Consider the following 11424-nt stretch of genomic DNA (forward strand, 5'->3'; position numbering starts at 1 on the left):
TATGTTCCTTGTAGTTGGAACTCAAAGTTCGCGTTATTTAAAATTGTTGAATCTTACATAGGAAAGGGGTGAATCCTGCATGGATAAACATTATTCCAACAACAAAATAATAAAACTAACATCAAAATTAAAGCTTTAGAAAATAAATCTAAAAATATTAATAAATTCACCCAATTATGATCGCCGTACTCATTTGAAGTTGATACAATCATTTAATTCACATTATCTTTTCTTAACATTTAATTTCTTCTCTTCTTCAGGAAATATTGCCATTATAGCATACAGGCAGCTGGGAGTATCTTGGGAGGAAAGTACGAGTTCCTCTCCCTTCATTCGCGGTCAACAAAATCAGACAGACGTTCCCCACAAATAATGAAGAGAAAAAGGAAGCGGTTGACAAATAAACAGACATTATATCATTCCTTCTTCTTCTATTTCAAGTGGTGTCCTCGGTCTATGATGTTACGGCTGAGTTGTCTCCAGATCTCCCTGTCCCTCATGCATGTGGATACTTCTCCAGCTGTCACAAATCCAGTGGTCTTCCTTGTGTTATTTCTGGTAATTTCCACAAGGCTGTAGAAAACTTTTGTACATAAGCAGGCGTGATAATTATAGCCCCTACTTATTGTATTTTCTTTTACTTTCCCCTAAACAGAAAACTTGGGACACATGATGAACAGCCACAAATTATAATAGATAATAAATTTGCATCGGGGATAAAGAATATTAATTTTGGTTTTTACCCATACACCGATGTGTGTTAGCACTGTATACTCAGTACTTTCCTGAGTCCTGTGAAAAAATATCACAGGCACGTTACTCGGGTGGGATTCGAACCCACGACCCTTGCAATTCTAGAGCAGTGTCTTACCAACTAGACTACCGAGGTTGCCCGGCAGCTAGAGGCAGTTCGATTCCTATGTTTTGGCAGCGGGTACCGCAACGATATAATAGATAATAAATTTGCATCGGGGATAAAGAATATTAATTTTGGTTTTTACCCATACACCGATGTGTGTTAGCACTGTATACTCAGTACTTTCTCGAGTCCTGTGAAAAAATATCACAGGCACGTTACTCGGGTGGGATTCGAACCCACGACCCTTGCAATTCTAGAGCAGTGTCTTACCAACTAGACTACCGAGGTTGCCCGGCAGCTAGGGGCAGTTCGAATCCTATGTTTTGGCAGCGGGTACCGCAACGATATAATAGATAATAAATTTGCATCGGGGATAAAGAATATTAATTTTGGTTTTTACCGATGCAAATTTATGCTACATTTCTCAAAACTTGAGTGCTTACTCAATCAAAACAAAATGCATTTATGTACTATTTTGTAATTATTTACAGCTCACTTTGTAATGTTTTTGTATTAAAAAAAATCAAATTTTAAATACCTGTGTCATTGTTATTTGTATAAAGTAAGTCTTAAACGTTGCCTTGGATCAGTCGAGTTGGTCTTTGAAAAGCGTTTGTTATACATGTAATATACATATGGGTAGAAAGATGCTGTAAATGTACAAAATACAATGATCCACACAAACATGCCTCGAAATTGCACGGTTTTCCTTTTACCTCGTCGACTAACACGGTCAGCCATCCCATAAATGGCCGACCGTGTTAGTTCGCACAGTAAAAGGAAAACCACGCAATTTCGAGGCAAACTTGTGTGGATCATTGTATTCTACTTTTAAATTATCTTTCCAACCATATGCATTTTATAACACAAACGGTTACAAGTGCTTTTTTATAGACCAACTCGCCAGTGATAAAAGAGATCACTCGTTCTACCTCCATGTTCACATTAACAAAAATCACACAGTGGAATCTCATTATTAACAAGATCGTTGGGAGTGCCAAACTACCTCTTTATCTGTTATATTTGTTGGTTTGTTTAATATAAAAAATAAAGAACAACATGAAACGAATGTACAGTATGGCAACCGACTGGTTGAATTGCACTTGTACAATACATAAAAAATATAGCTTTAAAAGCAAAGATTATAAAGCGCCGTAGGCGCAAGATGCGGAACTCGGGCTGAAATGTGAAATCCCACTGGACGACATTTCGGCAAGTATCTCTTTTGATACAACAATAGATCAGTGCAGATTAGTGCAGACAATGACCATTTCTATCAATGGAAAACCAAACATTCACTTGCTGAAATGGCGCCCATGCGTATTTCACGTTCCAGCAATAGATAAAGCTTCAGTTCCGCATCTTGCGCCTTCGGCGCTCTATAATCTTTGTTTAAAAGTAGCTTTATAACAGGATCAATGTTGGAAGAGGAAGAGGAAAGCAAAGCAAAGAAGCAGAAATCAGAAATGAGATTTGGGACATGGAGTATATTCTTTTTAAGCAGAACCCCTTTATTACGAGGGTTGACTGTAGGAAAATTCAAGGTTTTTAAAATACAAACATAGCTACTACACCCAAAATGTTTGCCCAAAATACAAAATAATAATTTCAAAAGTCTGCATTGTATGTGGTGTCAGGACACTTCGTACCTTTGCCACTTCGTACCCTGGACACTTCGTACCTTTTGAAGGTACGAAGTGTCTTTGGACACTTCGTACCTTGGACACTTCGTACCTTCCCGTGAGACACTTCGTACCTTCTCACGAGACACTTCGTACCTTCAGACGGGTCACATTGCTAGTGTCGCCAATAGACTTATTGCACCGTTGAGGTGTTTTATTTGTTTACATGTTGACCGATAGTGATGAGTAGGCTATGAAGTAAAAATGAATCAAACCCAAATGGTGTTTTATTTAATTATTTATCCACTGATTATGTTGCGCTTCGTGATGAGTATGAAATAAAAAAGAATCCAAATAATGTTTTATTTATTTACATGTTCAATGATAGTGATGAGTAGGCTATGATATAAAAATGAATCAAACCCAAATGGTGTTTTATTTAATTACTTGTCAACTGATTATGATGCGCTTCGTGATCGATAAATAAATCATTATAAAAATCATAGTAATAAAAATCACAGTAAAACACGTTTTAAAAATAAATACTTTTAACTTAAAAACTGGTATTCCATCTTTTCCTATATATCCGGAAACATCGGATGACGTAATGTACACCGGGCCTCAAAAACTTCCAGCGGAGCGGCGCCCTCTATGGCTGACTGGAACGAATGGCTGATCCGCACGAATGTTACAATTTCACATTTTAGACATTAATAACAATTCATGAGGTATTCAGTTATATACTTTTATAATTTTACTGAAGGTACGAAGTGACTCGGCTGACGGTACGAAGTGACTTATCTGTTGGTCACTTCGTACCCCCGCCCACGGTACGAAGTGACCAATTTGGTACGGTACGAAGTGTTCCGAAGGTACGAAGTGTCCAGGGTACGAAGTGGCAAAGGTACGAAGTGTCCGACATCCTTGTATGTATGTGCAACTACGTGTAGTTAATAACGCACTTATATAAGCAATCTGTTGGCGACAACTTATCTTATTTCTGTTGCACAGATTTAAACGGGTCGCGTGACGCAATGGAGGTGCGCCGTATGAGCATAAATTGAGTCGTTTTTTTTTTTTATAGATATAATAACCAATATTAAGAGCTCAACTGCACAATATTGCTTGTACTTTCAACTTAAAAACATTTCTACCTTCAAGGGGACACATCCTCCCCCTTGCACCCCCCCCCCCCCCCCCCCCCCCCGTTGATAATGCCACACTCCGTTGTCTATGATGGACGGACTGAGACATGTGAGGAAGTATTACCCGCAGCCCGTGGGTTGCCGCACGAGATGGCCGTCAAATGACACCGTGACTCCATACCGTGACATCATCTTTAGACACCTTCTATTGTCTTTGACCAGGGACTAAAATAAATATGTTTACTTTTGCACACACGTTTATTTAGCCTACCATACAAAAACATTCCTCAATACAAGTAATTAACATAACAAAAGCAATTGCCATGACACACACAGAAGCTGTAGAGAACTGGTACCCGGTATTCTCATCGTGATGATCTCATTTGTTACAATGATCTGCAAAACGGCACCACCTAAAACAACAGGTATTTCCGAATGTGATTGTTGAATGGCAGCGTTGAACAGAAACTGTACGCCAGATTTTAACGACTTATAATAAAGGTAGGAAACAAAATAAAGTAAAGAGAATGACATTTTTCTGAAGTCCAGCTTTCGGCACTTTTTAATACTAATTGACACGTTTTAGTCTTTATGATTGTTTTTGAGAGTTTACGCGAAAAAGTGTTTGAAAATGAGAATCGACGAGTCAACTCGACCGTGATTATTTACAATACCTTTTCTATGTAAAGAAAAAATCATTTTAATATCAAGGGCACATTGCCTTCATCCTATTCTCTCAAACTTTTGCTGTCGGGTACTCTTTTTCTGTCAGTGACAATTATTATGGAGTAACTATAGAATGCAGGGCCACTTTCGTAGACAGATTTTTTAATGCAGTTTGATTGATCATGACTTCGTCTTCATGTTGATGCGATGTGACGAGTGGGAAATAATATGGCAAAAAGTATCAAGCAATACATACAATTACAAATCCATTATTAGAGGACGGTATTTCCAATGGGGAATAATAATAGAGGGAAAAGTTTCCGTATGGCGCCACCACTTTTGCATTTGATATGAAATAATATAGTATCTAATTTACCTCAATGAGATATCCCTTTATTGTAAAAAATGAGTGATAAAGTGGTGGCGCCATGCGGAAAGTTATCCATGACATGAAGTGTAGTACTACTAGTAGAGGGCGCTTTTATATAGATAGAGGTAACGGTCGGGAGCAGTGAGAAGAGATGGGAGCCTGGATGACTGGATGCGCGGATGCGAAGTGGGCAGCCAAAGAAGGGAACTTCCATTAACTTAGAGGGCGCTATTTTCAGTGGGGAATATATATATACAGAGGTAACGGTGGGGATAGTGAGAAGAGATGGGAGTCTGGATGACTGGATGCGCAAGCAAACAAGTGAATGGAATTCGGGCTTTCTTTCCCTTTTTAAAATAATCCTTCAATGGCGAACATTTGCATAGTGGCAATAAATATTAAGTAATTGGAATTCAGGCTTTCTTTCCCTTTTTGAAATAATCCTTCAATTGGGAACATTTGCATAGTGGCAATATATATTAAGTAAATGGAATTCGGGCTTTCTTTTCCTTTAAAAAAATAATCCTTGAATAGGGAACATTTTGCATAAATGGGGAATATATATATAGAGGTATCGGTGGGGAGTAGTGAGAAATGGGAGTCTGGATGACTGGATGCGCAGATGCGTGGATGCGAAGTGGGTATTGAGTTGTATTTTTTTCTTTTTGGTTTTAGCTGCTGTTAATTTTTTTTCTGGTTAGTAACTAAGCTGACACTCTGGAATTAAATACAATATTTTTTAAACTCTATTGGGACTATGAGAGGCACATGAAATGGTAAATAATCATCTTGCATATTGTATCACCCCTGCCGTGTAATGTAATCGTCCAAGTACGTCGAAAGACAAGATGGCGGATATTTCCGTTCGTTACTAAATTGGGGGAAAAAACACTTTTTGTACATTTAAAAATACAATTTTTTCAACAGTTTGAAAGTGATTTGGGTGCATATGACTCTTGTGCATATATTTACCGGTTAACTTATGTTCAAATGTTCTGTTAAAGTGCATTAAAAAATTGTTGGCAAGAGTTGTCGTGAGGGGTCGTGAGTTGTCGGTATTTAGTGCGACCCCGCTCATTTGCATAGAGCGTTTTGTATCCGGCCCCGAATACGCACAAAATATACTTTTAAAATGCATAATTTCTTACAAAATCCATAATAACTTGGGATTGCAACAAGCAAATTTTATGGATCACTCAGTATTTTGAAGAGGAACTTACTCTTTTTCAATTCGTGTACGTTGTTTAGTTCTATATAATAGAGAACTTGTTGCCCTTTTTATTTAAACAAATTGACTTTCTTTCTCACGCCTATGGTCGAGTGATAAACTATCGAAATTACCACTACTCGTTTTACATAACTCGCCAATACTCATGAACTGTGCCGTGCAGTTGCCTGGATCAAACAGATTCTTGTAGCTTAACAGTTTATCTGTCCATTCATGTAACAATGTTGATGATTGGTTAACTGTAACCTGTTGCCCTAGAACGGAACATACGCTCACCATAGTTTGTAGCATAACCCTTTCCGTGTTGTGTGTATGAGTGTGCGTTAACGTAAACATAATGGCCATTGACCTAGTACAGGGATAGCTCATTTTGGGAAAGTGGGGGTGTCCATACAGGAAAACACTGTTTAATGCAATCATTGCAAAAGTTGGATCTGATAGCTAATTATATTTAAGCTTTATCTCACGTGTTATTGTCTTATACCACAATGACTGAGTGAAACTTTGAGTATGACAGTAATGTGCAACGGCCATTCTTATGATTATTGTACTCCACCCCCGCGTCAAAGTTGTACAGACCGCTTCGCGCGCCCCCCCCCCCCCCCACCCCTGTAGTGAATGTTTATTTTTTTATCGCTCCGTGCGTACTATGTTCTGTTATGTGGTCTAGTGGTTAGGTAGCACAGGACTTGCAATCACAAGGTTGTGGGTACGAATCCCCCAGCTAACCGCTGATTTCACAATGACTAGAATAAATATTGTCGTCTAGCTACTGAATCACGATGTCTTGATTTGTGCAATTCATATTTAGAGACGTTAAACCAATGTTTGTATGAGAGAGATTGGCTGTTGCCAGCTTGGTGTTTATTATATCCCCTTGTGGGAGTTTGCCGTATTCCCTTGATGGGAAGATCATCTAAACAAACATAGCCATGAAGAAAGACCTAAAATAACAAACGTTTCAAATTTCTTAATCTTTTCTCTTACTCAAACTCTCTCAATCTTTTCTTTGTTTGTAAATTTGTGTTTTCTTTTTTCCTTTATAGGTACATGTGCTGAAATTCAACATGTTGCCTCTCCATTAAGATGCTGTGAAACTCAGTGAAACCATCCCTCACCATGGTCTCGTGAAACAATTTCACTAGAAATACTTGAGAATGGCAGTGGACGATGACCCATCCATGGAAAACCAAAGCAAAGATGCTACATTAACCAGCACCAAGGATGTACATGTAGTATCTGAAACACAATGTGAAAAGTTTACGTCCCAAGACCAAGAAAGGAAATGGTTTGATAATCTTCTTGATAACAGTCCGCAAGACGATAATCTGGAATCGTTCTTAAACTGTGTAAGCTGGGGCGAGGCTGCGATTGGTTGGAGGCTCGCCATTCCAAATGCCACCTACATCTCTCGCGTTCCAGAATCCAACTCTAGAAAAGATGGAGAGAAAGAGAAAGATGGAAAAAGTAAGAACTCTCTAAGACTGAGTCCATTTGATCGAGATCAATCTTGGAAGAAGTGTGTCGAACCAGGAACCTACAGGTATATTCATAAAGCAGCTCATGGTAAACTGCTTAAGAAAAGCAAGTTTAATAAAGGCCCAGTAAAGAGACCAATGGACGCTCATCTTCAAGAGCATATAAGAAAGGTGAAAGAACATCTTGAGAAGGTTCTTGTACAGCAGGCCACGCCGAGGGGGCATCATAGACCACTAGGAGAAGTTCAAAACCACGGGGATTATGTTACCTCATTGATCCGAGAAACAAAAACAAATCGCTCTCAACCCGTGGCTAGGTACTCCCCGAGGCCCAATAAACTTGAGGATCAAGCACAGACTCTGACTAACATACCTGATGTTGGGCTTTCTTACACTCTAAAGCGAAGCAGTCCGTCCCACAAAAGCCCCCAGCCTCATCACCCTAAGACTAAAACACCTGATGATCTAGTTACAGCGCTTGGCAACAAGTTAAACCAGTTAATTCAACAGGATAGCTTCAAATCTAAGATCAAAACAAATAAATCAACTAACACCACAGATGAGACATTGCGGTCCAGCTATGAGAAGTTTCCTGCGTATACCATTCCTGATCCTGCCCATGTTGACTCGCCCACTCTCAAGCCCTTGGTCAGAGTAACACCAGGTCAGCGTAAAATTCATGATGATAACGAAATTATTGGTGCAGTGGCTCAAATGAATTTACAGTTACGAGGAATCCCAACGCCCCCGTCACCAAGTAACGAGAATCACGATTTCCAATATGAACAATCAAGAACTCAGCATGACAACTCTCCGATCATTTCATTGGAGGAGACTGATCCATCGAATAAGAACTTTTTCTCATGTGGTATAATGGGGAAAGCTGTTAGTCCCTCAGACATTCGCATTCAAACTCACTTATCAAGCATACTCAATAACACTAAAAATACTGTGAAGGTTAAGAAGAGGGGAACTCTACGCCCTCAGAAGCAGGGTCAAAGCACCCATACGGGTAAGGGTGAACATGGGTTAAGCGTAACTAATAGACTGGGTGATCCACTTCATCGTGGTGTGATGGATAGAGAAACGGCAGGAGCAATCGCATCTGAACTTCTCCCCGGTGTTAGTGGACACAAGATAAGGTTTCCGATGCAAGCTTATCGTATTGTATAGCATTGTAACTTGTAACATCTCAAACAGAAATTTGACATTTTATACAGGGTGTTGCGGGAAGTTTTCCAGTCTTTAATCAGTATGCTTGGATTAAAAGGAGTTTGAGGAGAATAAGAATGGTCTCCGTTTCCTCCTGGTCCCCATGTCTTAAAGGCAGTGGACACTATTGGTAATTTTCAAAGACTAGTCTTCACAGTTGGTGTATAGGGTTAAAGGCAGTGGACACTATTGGTAATTGTCAAAGACTAGCCTTCACAGTTGGTGTATCTCAACATATGCATAAAATAACAAACCTGTGAAAATTTGAGCTCAATCGGTCATCGAAGTTGCAAGATAATAATGAAAGAAAAATAACCCTTCTCACACGAAGTTGTATGCGTTTAGATGGTTGATTTCGAGACCTCAAGTTCTAAACTTGAGGTCTCGAAATCAAATTCGTGGAAAATTACTTCTTTCTCGAAAACTATGGCACTTCAGAGGGAGCCGTTTCTCACAATGTTTTATACTATCAACCTCTCCCCATTACTCGTTACCAAGAAAGGTTTTATGATAATAATTATTTTCAGAAATTACCAATAGTGTCCAGTACCTTTAAAGCTGTTGAGCAACAAAAATTACTTGAAAAAATTCTTTGCTCAGCTGCTCAGCGAAAAATGAGTGGGGCACCAACCACAGTAATGCAAACTTAAAGTAATTTTGGATGGTAACATGTTTCTGCCAAGCATTATTATTCTGTACGTATTTTGCTTATGTGCTTTTTGAAATTACCCCTAGTCTTTGCCTTAGTGCTCTGGGTGGCCTGGGTCTTCAAATATTTGTCATAGTTTTTGTCAATGGAAGTATGCCCTTTGGCAGAGTGAAAATGGTCTTGGCCACTAGAAGGTGAAATTCCTGGCCTGATTCAGGGAATGTAGTCATGACAGAATATTTCACACTTTGTTCTAACTTTACTTTGTTCCCCTCAGAATGGCAGGCCTATTTGCCAAGTTGACTAGTTGTTCATAATTTAGGGCAACATTATAGTAGACTATCCAAAGTATACATAAATAAGGGAATAAAAGGGTAGCGACGAGTACTTACACAGCCATTTAAAGCCTGCAGGGTCGAATTGCCATGTGATGAAGGCCCGAGCGCGCTTAGAAATAGATTACGTGTGCGCGCTTAATAAAAAGATTACGCACTGTTACATAGCTATGAATTGCACGTTCCGCGTGATACTCTTGCTCGCCGACACGCGGAAGCCAGACGGTTATAAACCCTGGTCATTATCAACCATTTATACACCCACACGTGACGCGCTCTCCACTAATAGGAGTAGAGAAACTGTCTGGGGTATTTATGAATGTAGTATTCAGTAAGCGATTGTAAGGCAGGCATTAATGAATAACTCAATTACATGTACTTTCATAACACCAACTGCATTGGAAAACTGCAATTGGAACACATTCAAGCACTCTTTAAAAGTATTTGAAACCTACATTCAGAAATAACATAGAACAAATGATCTTGCCAGTGAGACAAACACAAACGATTTGGCTGAAATTTGCTCTTCAACATTAATTACATGTACACGTACTTCAAAACCACATTAAAATCTTATAAATGTTTGCTGAAAATCCTAAAAGAAAATGTTTTTTCCGTGTGATTTCACACTCAGCAGCTTGACCTTTTTTCAGAAAACTAATGGTGTATTGGACTGTAAAGCACAGAGGCAATTCGTATGTGATGAGGGGGTGTATTGTTACTAAACTATGTAAACTGTTTCTAAAGACCTCGTTCATCTTGGTAAACACTTCTTAAGTAGTTTCGTTTGCCTAAAGCTCTCGATCACTCATCTGTGAAATCCAGTCAGCTTCCAGGCTTCTTCAAATTCAACACAAGTCTGAATATGTGAATACCTAGATTAGCATAATGCATAGCAACAGGCAATAACAATCAATAGATGTACCTTCACATTGACTTGTCATAAAATGTCTAATCACTGGGTGTGTTCCTTTAGCTTCCCTGGTTCGACCCCGCAGTGCTCTCTCGGGTGAGCCCCTGACAAGAGCTAATCAAACGATCACACTAGCCCTATCTTGGTGAAGTCATGCACCTCGAGTCAGCCTCAAGTGACCCACTCCACAAGCAGGGCACTGTGGGCTGACCTGGGTGAGCCCCTGGAATGACATTAAAGTTGTTCGATCGTACCGGGGGCAGACCAGGGTTGACCCAGGGAAGCTAAACGAACGCACCCAATAATAGAAAGAATCCTTTAGTTTGTTGGTTCTAGGGAAGAAGAAATTGGTTCTGGTGTTGGTTCCAGCTATTAGTGAAGTATTGTTTACACTACCCATGGAGTTGGATAGCTAATTTACCTGCTAACTAATATTTGCATGTACAATTGTAAAAGTAGGTTTTTTGGTTCGCAATGGATGGATTGCAATATGCGTCATCGATCGCCATATTTGATGAATTATGCACACGTGAAGACTGAAGAGCTACCAATGGCTGAGAGTCATGCGTAGCACTTTTTCCTTGTTGGTATATAAGATGGCGGTCGATGACGCGTATTAAAACCCATCATAGCTAATTCTATTTTCTCTTTACATTACCTTGTATCATGGTCAGCAAAGTTGCTGCATTAGAAAAATGAGATTGTATGTTCTATTCTCCCCATGGTGAGTTTATCTATTGTATTTTGCCTTATCTTTGGGGGGGGGGGGCGGGTGAGCTGTTGCTTTATTGTCAATGATCAGCTATGTCTAGTGTAAGTGTGCTCTAGTGGCTGTCATGTGATGAGTCTCAATAGCATGCCTAGACTTTGGTAAACAAAAAGAGGATCTGGCACAGCATTTCCATTCTGCTGTTGTATACACTGATGAGTGATCTGGACCCAATTTC

The 11424-nt window shown here is 39.5% G+C and overlaps 1 protein-coding gene across 2 annotated transcripts; it reads left to right on the plus strand.

Annotated features, from left to right (window-relative positions):
• The first annotated feature begins 3964 nt into the window (after window positions 1-3964).
• LOC117289386 lies at window positions 3965-8756 on the plus strand. Of its 2 annotated transcripts, none has more exons than XM_033770488.1 (2): window positions 3965-4127; window positions 6937-8756. In XM_033770488.1, the coding sequence occupies exon 2, from the start codon at window positions 7048-7050 to the stop codon at window positions 8539-8541; it is 1494 nt and encodes a 497-aa protein (XP_033626379.1). In that variant the 5' UTR covers window positions 3965-4127; window positions 6937-7047; the 3' UTR covers window positions 8542-8756. The 2 variants fall into 2 exon arrangements, with proteins under 2 accessions (XP_033626379.1, XP_033626380.1); XM_033770489.1 differs by lacking the exon at window positions 3965-4127 and adding an exon at window positions 4893-4922.
• Window positions 8757-11424: the final 2668 nt, after the last annotated feature.

This window comes from Asterias rubens, chromosome 4 (genome assembly GCF_902459465.1).
Source record: "Asterias rubens chromosome 4, eAstRub1.3, whole genome shotgun sequence".
Classification (NCBI taxonomy): Eukaryota; Metazoa; Echinodermata; class Asteroidea; order Forcipulatida; family Asteriidae; genus Asterias; species Asterias rubens.

What these genes read in the sequence shown, in the direction of transcription:
- LOC117289386 (XM_033770488.1), top strand. Translation starts at nt 7,048, where the DNA reads ATGGCAGTGGACGATGACCCATCCATGGAAAACCAAAGCAAAGATGCT.